Source organism: Kryptolebias marmoratus, linkage group LG16 (assembly GCF_001649575.2).
Source record: "Kryptolebias marmoratus isolate JLee-2015 linkage group LG16, ASM164957v2, whole genome shotgun sequence".
In the NCBI taxonomy this organism is placed as follows: Eukaryota; Metazoa; Chordata; class Actinopteri; order Cyprinodontiformes; family Rivulidae; genus Kryptolebias; species Kryptolebias marmoratus.
The window spans coordinates 15,629,737-15,638,209 of NC_051445.1; the positions used below are offsets into that span (position 1 = coordinate 15,629,737).

The following is an 8,473-nucleotide window of genomic DNA, read 5'->3' on the forward strand; positions in this document are numbered from 1 at the left end:
GTAACCACTGAGCCACAGCCGACCTTGTTTAAAACAGTGAGTAAAGTGGGCTCAAGGAGGCCAAAAAACAAAGGTTAACGGTCAAAGTTAAAAACTACAGCAGGTGAACAGTGTCTTCAGTAAATAAAAATTTAAATGAAAGGATTATGTTTCCTTTCATGTCAGAGTTTTAGACTGCGGCGGTCGATTTAAAAAAAAACCCAACAAAGCCCTGATACAGAACCTGAGCCATACCGTGGCAGCACAACGCCGGTTTTTTCCTTCAGTTGAGTTTTTTTTTCATAAATCAGAGTTTAGTGGCTTTTAATGTGCTTCTGAAAATAGTCAGGTTCTGGACTGGAAATGAGCGCAAAAGCAACCAAAGAAACCCTGAAGACTCGAGACTTTATTGGAGTTCTGTGCGACTATAGAAACTTTAGGTTCGGGTCAGAGCGACGTGCAGATGGACTGCAGGTTCCCAGGAGAACGCTGTCTGGCAATTATGGTTTTAATGTTCTGGCTGATTAGTCTGCAAGGCGTTAGCTGTAATTTAGTTCATTCATCACAATTACTGTATGGTCACATTAAAAAATAAATGTGATTAAAAGATCGTTTTAGACTTTTCTGACATTCTCTAACCTAAAATAAAACGAAGCTGAGCTGAGAGGCTGTTAAATGAAGTCGACTGTCCGACTCATGATTTAGATTCTCTTTTTCTTTGACCTTTGGGGGTTCGACTCTCTCTCGGCCGACTGACACGCAGTGTTTTACAGCCTGATATTAACAGGCTAATAATAGAAATGTTTTTGATAATGTTTTTTTTATCACATTTTCTCTTTTATTGACCAGAGACAGCTGCATCCTAGCAAATAAAGACTGGAGCGAAAATAGGAACTGAAACACTGAATGTGACAGAACAAATATCAGGGTGAATTAATCTGTACATGTAATATTTCACTCAATTTGAAATGTTTGTTACAGCGGCTATCACGACTTTTTATGCAATACGTGAGGCGGCCATCTTGGATTTTGAGGATTAAAGTCAGAAACCTTCGACTTCCCGAGTCGGAGTCCAACTTCAGGCGGCGTTCCGGCTGATTTTTCGGACTCGCGACTCGTAAATTGCAAATAAAACGCAACGTATGCTAATGTTCACGTTCAAACTAAAATCAGACGCAGTGTTTGGACTGCTCTTAAGCTTTCACTCGGTTTATCAAGCCTTTTAATACCAGGGTATCGACGGGAGGGCGGCTCAATGCAAGAAACCAATAAATACACACACAGGTCAACTTCATTCAGAGGCAATTATTTTGATTTAACCCCCCTGAAGCCTTCAAAAGAGAGAAAGAGAGAGACACGAAGGGAGGTAGAGAAGCATTTTTTAAACTTGGGGTCAATTTGACCTGAGGAGGGTAAAAAAGTTCAATTCCTCTCCTGATCCTTTGGGTCTGTGCTTCCCTACGATGTGATTACCTTTCCTGAAACTGAACCGAACGTGGGATTTATCAGCATCAGATGATAATATTTCTCCTGTCTGCGGTCGCCTTTTGGCCCCTGCTTTACTTTTTAGTCACACGATGATCACAGACTTCTTCTTTTTTTTTTTCTCTTTCACATAAAGCGGCCTTTTAACATTCAGAGGCAGCATCCTCGCTGTTTTGTGTTCAGCTGCACACCAAAGCCGTGTGACAGACACTGACGGGCTGCCTCTGACAACTTCTCTCGGAGCGGTGATGATATGTTATTATATATTCATGCACAACACGCCTGTCCAGATGTAGTTGTTTGTCGAGGAGGAGGGTGTGTGTGTGTGTGTGTGTGTGTGGGGGGGGGGTTATGAGTGGCAGCTGATAAAATGCCCGATAAAATGACTATCATCACCGTGCGGCTCTCAGCGCCTCTGCTGACACGTGTCCCGCTGTTCGACTCAAACAGTGTTTTTTTTTCGCAACGGCCCATTACTGCGAATTAAAAGCGCGGCACATCCGAATGCATTCCAGCCAGAAACACTCCCTTCCGTTTAAGTGAATTGCCGGCCTTTTTAATTATTTATTTATTTTTCTTCTTTTTCAGCGTGATTGTTCCAAAAACTCCGGCCGTGAATCGAGCAGGTGTAATTACAGCTTTTATCCTGACGCCGCTCCTTTCATCCAATTAGATGAATTTGACGAGGAAAGGCGTCGCTCATCCGGGGCTAACGGCGTGCACCAGCTCGGCCACCTTTTTTGATTTAGTCCTCAGCTCGGAAGTCAACACGACAGCAACGAGCTCCGAGCCACTAATGGCCCGCACCAAGACGTTTTTGTTTTTATCCACGAGTCACAGCTAAAGAGTTTTAATTTGAAAGGGCCATGCAACACAAGTGGAAACCTTCTAATGTATGGAGAAATATGCCTCGCAGCTGTCATGAGCGGACATGAAGGCCCGTACGTGTCTTTCCTGTGCGAGCATGGAGCTGATGCTGGCTGCTAAACAAAACAAATCAAAACAAATAATGAAAAAAATCGAGATTTTCTGCATATACGGGCACCAGATATGACATTAAAATACAAAGAAAAAAGGTTCAGGATGCTTAACAGGGCCTGCTGTGGTGATTACAACACCGGCCCGTTCTATGATAAGGTCATTATAATGACTGACATTTGGAGGTGTTGAAGGAAATACGTCGGCGGAGTCGATGTGTTAACATTTGTGTCTGCTTGCTTCAGACTGTCACCGACATTTTAGGCAGGCCCAGAGCCTGAACAGACGCTGGTTTTGCCTCCGTCGTGAGCTGTGCAGGGTGCAGCACGAGTCGGGTGATGAGACGAGACACTTTTTTTGGGGGCGCTGTTTATTTTGTATAGCACCTGGTGTACCCTAAATAATGGGCGAACGGGTATTAGTTTGGTAACCCTCGGTTTATTATCGCCGCATCGACAAGACAAAGTGGCCCAAAAGTGACAAAATCGATGTTTTTCTCCATTATTTGGAGGGAACTAAAATGCGCCATTAAAAGTAGTCATGACAGGCGGTAGAACTATTGTTAGCTTTCAAACTGGAGCCGTGTGCCGTGGCGAGCGTGTAGCTGTCTGAAATAACGAGTAGATCTACAGCTGTAGTCGTCAGTGTTCGCTGTGCTGCAGGCTGACGGTCACACGGTTTTAACGCATCCAAATGTTTTGGACCTTCAGACTACAAGCTAGCCCAAACAACTCAGATATCTGCCTGTGTGTGTGTATGTGTGTGTGTGTGTGTGCTCCAGTCTTTACTCTAAACTTCGGTTTTACACCTCAGTAGAAGGTAGACATACAGTAACTGAAGAAGGGGTTCTGCGGGAAACTCATGAACCGTTAATATCTTACATGTTATATGACCTCAGTTCAGAGAATCGGAGGGTCATTTTGACCGGATGGATAAGCTAATGGCTGGTCCGAGCAGAGACAAGACCGATGTAGATTTCAGCCATCTTGAAAACCCCTCCAGTCTAACTTCTGATGCAGCCGGCACCACTAAATAATATTTCTGCAGCTAAAAAGAATGCAGCCTAAAACTGATGGCGATGTGAAGGTTTTAAAAAAAACCCAAACGTGTTTGTACGAACTGCTTTGACATTTCTGAAGCTAGAGTTTTTTTTAACGACGGCAGAAACTTGGAGCTAGCCTCACTCAAACTTTGTTAGTCCACACGTTCAGACAAAAACAATGAAATACTCACTATGCGCCACTAGGTGGCGACAACATACACGTTAACAACAATTGAAAATACTGAGAAAGAACTTTCCCCAACTATTTTTAAATTACTCATTTATTTGTTTTTCATTTTGATACTATTTACAGTTTTAAAAAAAACATTTTTGCACACTATTACGTTTAAATAGTGACTGGATCGGGACAATGAGACATGCAAAAAAAAAAAAAAAAAAAAAAAAAAAAGTGAGTGTTGTTTGAGTCCCAGTGGGACATGCTTGGAAAACCTCCAAAGGGAGGTATCCAGGAGGCATCCTAATCTGATGCCTGAACCACCTCAACTGACTCCTTTAGATGCGGAGGAGCAGCGACAGAACTCCTCACCTTATCTCTAAGGCTGAGCCGATGGAAGCTCATTTCAGCTGCTTGTATCCCAGATCTCGGTCTTTCGGTCATGATCCAAACATCATGACCATAGGTGGGGGTTGGAACGTAGAAGGACAAGTAAATCCAGAGTTTTGCCTTTTGACTCAACTCCTTCTTCACCATGACCGACCGTAGCGACGTCCTCATTACTGCAGACGAAGCACTGATCCGTCGATCCATCTCCTGCTCCATCCTACTGTCACTCCTGAACAAGACTCCCAGATACTTGGACTCCTCCACGTGAAGCAGAGACTCACCCTCGACTCAGAAGGAGCATTTTTTTTTTAAAGAAATCTTCAGAGTAATGTGGAGTGGACTAATCTTAGATGTTATGCTGTCAATTCAGTCAACCTCCAAACTGTTCAAAGAGCCATCTACAACAGGTAAGATATTATTTGCTCATAACCTTTCTATAGAACCCCCACTTCAAAAGAGCTGAACTATGCTTTTAAGACAGGCAAACATGCATACAACGCGCTCCCACCAAATAATAATAAAAAAATGTCCCAACAGCAATGGAAACATGGCTGACAGAACAAGCTTTTGAACGCCGGGGTGTCATTACAGGGCTTGGCCGCTTGGAGGCGCCCGGCTCATATGTTGAGCTCGAAGCGGATCCCGGGGAGGGAAAGTGGGCATGGGAAAGAAAATTTTCTCTCCTGAACTGTTTACCCTGACGTCAGTTCGCAGAACTAGCTCTGCCCTGTCTCCCCGAGTGGCTCCGAAACTCCACTCCGTCTAAACCTGGAGGAATAGCTCGGGCTCCGCTCGGCCGCTGCCCTCCGCGGACCCCCACCACCACCTCCCACCCTCTCACGGGAAGTGAATGAAATGACCTCTTCTCCTCCTTTCAAAGTGGACTAAAACATCTTCACGATGAACACCTGCGCCTTCCTGCTGCTTTTAAGTGTTCAGATCTACGCCGACGGCATCGAAGGGCCAACAGGTAAGACCGATGCACGTCGGGGTTTCTGGAAACACGACCGGGAAGTTTTTCCCACCCTGGTGGAGCTTAAATCGGAGGAAAAGCGGAGCGAGTCTGGCGGAGATGCCAACTTTGTGCCCACGTTGTTTTTTTTGTGTGTGCTGCGTTTATCTGGGTTGTTTTTGCCCTCATCAGGACATTATTAACCTCCAAATAAAATATCACAAATAACTTAAACAACTCAGGAAACTCAAGCCTTGGTTTACATCCCACAGCGTCGGAAAATGTCTGCTTTTTAAAAAATGTATATATATTATTTTAGTACTGCGCTGCTGTGGGGAAAAAATGTTTTCCCCCCCAAACATGACGGTTCTCTGGCTGGTTCTTATCGCTCGGTTTTATGGCGCCAGGTGGATTAAATAGTGTGTGTGTTGGGGGAAACAAAAAAGTTAAGAGGCGGGTAAGAAAATAAAAATAAAATTGGAAAAAAAAGGGCGACACTTGTAAAATTTGAGTCAATATTCGCTGCTTCCTCTCATTTCCAGGACCAGTCTGCGGTGACTGACTAATACCTGGATCTGCTCCACGCTGGAGTCAGGCTGCGGAGCTGCCTTTTGACTCGGGGTTTTATTTGACTTATTTTATTTATTCATTTCAAATTAAACCTTTATATTCCGACTGTGACATTGCAGCTGATCACTGACTGCAGAAACCAACCCCCTCCCTCCCTCCTCCTCCTCCTCCTCGCCCTGTGGGAAAGTTGTTGGATCGGTTTTTTAAAAGCTGCCTCTGGGCTTTCTGGGTGTCTTCCTGTTATTTATTTCATTTCTTTTCATTTTATTTTCCTCTAAAGCTGAATAGTGGCGAGGCTCTTTATGTTTAGGATTAAAGATGAAACCATGCTGTTGAAAGGCTGTCGTCGGTGCATTTGTTTTCAGGGAGATAACCAACATTTGTTCAGATTTGTGCCACTACAGTTTTGGGTTTTGGATTTTGGATTTTTAGCCTGACAGCCTCTGATGCACACATCCAACCCTTCTCTGAGTGACGAAACCAGCACCTGATCAGGACCTACAGGAAGGAGATGGACTCAGATTCGTCTTTAAATCTCACCCCATCTTTCTGTGTCACCATAAATCCAAGGGCCCAGGAGGTCCCCCCCCCTCCTGGAGGGATGCACGCCACCTGCCGCCTCTTCCCCGTTGAGCTCACCTCACGTCGAGGTGTGACCGAGTTCACACGAGCTACATGAACGCCAGGTTTTTACCTAGCTGGCTGTGACTCCACATGTGAATCAGTTGCAGGTGCACATCCAATGGATCTTGAGATATTTCGCTAACAGGCAAACCGTTTTTTTGAGCAACGAGTCCATGCCTTGTAGAGCCCTTGGAGTACGTGTCGTGAATCGTTCTCAGCTACTACCACATCGAAGTTTAGCTCAATACCTGTAAACTTGACTTAATTATAGCCATCTATGTGTTTTCTTCGATCAGTTAGCTGTGGTGGCCATCTTGAAATGGGTTGGCTTCAAATGGTAATCGGTTACCGATGTGCATCCATTGATTGTTTCCTGAAAGCTTCAGTAAAACATGTCTCATGGCTCATGAGATATTTTGCTAACAGACAGAGTGGACTCCAGTAGATCTCACACAGTTAGTGCTCATAGTGTATGTTGGAGGTCAGTCTCAGCTACTACCACTCCAGATTTTAATGTTGATATCTGCACAGCTGACTGATTCATAAGCATTTTTTTGTGTTTGCTGAGGCTGCTTAGCTGTAGCGGCCATCTTGGCACCACCTTCGCTCAGGAGAAAGGAGGTTCCGGCTGTCCGGTTTGTAGTTCTCTCCTCGCTGACGTCCGCAGAACCCGTGGAACCGCTCCGATGTTTACACACCAGATCCTCCCCACACAGAGGGACACCAGCTGAGGGCAATACTCCTCTTTGCTCATTTAAGGGGATGAGATGATGCTCGGATCAACAACAACGAACGAACGAAAAAAAAAAAAGGACTACAAATCCCAGCCTGCCCGGGTTGAAGCTCGGTGTGGAATGACTAATACTTCAGGACTTTGGCTTTAAACCTCAGCGGCAGTGAGAGGAAACACGATCTGGAAGCGCACAAGAGCAAAGAGGGAAACGTAATCCCATAATCGTTGAGCTAATGGAGGGGAAAAATGTCAGATATGTTTTTCTAAACTTAAAGATTTTTATTTATTTATTGCATTTATAAACAAGACAAGATGTGGGAGGTTGCAGTTCAAAGATGGTGCTTATTGTTAACGTTCGCTGATATTTACACTAAAAGAAAAAAAGGGGCAATAATGTATTTGCCCGTGTGTGTGTGTGTTCATTTGTTTGTGGTGTTAGCGAAATATCTTGTCATCCAAAGGGCAGATTGGAATGAAACTCTCAAGAAGTAATCGCTGGATGTCCCTCCACAACTTAATTCACTTTCGGAGTCGACCGGATTCAAGATGGCCACCACAGCTAACTCACATGAGCAAACACAAAAAGGGACTCTAATCCGGCAGGTTTTACAGCTCGCAAGCTAAGCTTTGGTAGTAGCGGAGACTGATCCCCAGCACGCAGTCAGAGCACGAACTGATTGGAAACATCGCTTTTTAAAACTTTGTTGTTATCTATTACAGTTGACTTTGCCCGTCTGTTAGCAAAATATCTCACAAATCACTGCATGGATCTTAATGAAACTTTCAGAAAGTAACCATTGGGAGTGCATCTATAACTGATTGGCTTTTGCAGACAATCCAATTCAAAATGGCTGCCACAGCTGATTGACCTTGGCCAACCCAAAAATCGCTATAACCTATCTAACTTCAAAGGGATCATGCTAAAATTTAGCGAGGGAGTCGCTGAGCATCGCCCCCTATAAATACTCAGAGCGCTGCAGATTGTGTGGTAATTTTTGCTTAAAACTTTGGCTCTGAACGTCAGCATCAACCCTGCATGTCTGTTAGCAAAATACCTCCTGAACCACTGGGTGGATTTTTAAGAAACCTTCAGAAACGAGTCGTCAGATGCACACCTACAGCCTTTTGGAGTAGCTGAGGATCGTCTTTAACGCACGCTCCGAGCACAAAACTCATCATGACTTTTTTACAGAAGAAGCCATGAAGAGAAACAAGCATGCGTTTTGTTTTTTACCAGGTTTTTTGATACAAAAAACAGCACTCCTTACACGAGCGCAGATTTATTTGTTGCATGGTTTTTACATTTTTATTTTTTTTTCACTTTCACACCATTTGAATTCGTTACCGAACCAATTTAGACAGTCCGCGTGTGGAGAAGTGTTATTATTGGGCCATTATTCATGTGACGGCGCCGTGCCTTTAAAGAGTCCATTAGATGTGCTGACTGTAATCAGCGTCTGACTGAATGCAGGCAGAGGGGGAACTCGAGATGTTTGCGCATAAATCCTGGCAAAAGAAGAAGAAAAAAAAAAAAAAAAAAAAAAA

The 8,473-nt window shown here is 44.1% G+C and overlaps 1 protein-coding gene across 11 annotated transcripts in view; it reads left to right on the top strand.

Moving 5' to 3' along the window:
• Positions 1-8,473, top strand: part of ptprub (protein tyrosine phosphatase receptor type Ub) — a 231,398-nt gene that overhangs the window by 7,447 nt on the left and 215,478 nt on the right. For 2 of the 11 annotated variants that reach the window (XM_017433249.3, XM_037980237.1), the window contains exon 1: positions 4,414-5,019. The exons of 3 other annotated variants lie outside the window; for them this stretch is intronic. In XM_017433249.3, coding sequence (XP_017288738.1) covers positions 4,950-5,019 — 70 coding nt within the window. In that variant the 5' untranslated portion in view covers positions 4,414-4,949. Of the gene's footprint in view, positions 1-4,410; positions 5,020-8,473 lie in introns of those variants that run through there. 6 more of the 11 variants (XM_017433250.3, XM_017433251.3, XM_017433245.3 and 3 more) reach the window with 5 other exon arrangements.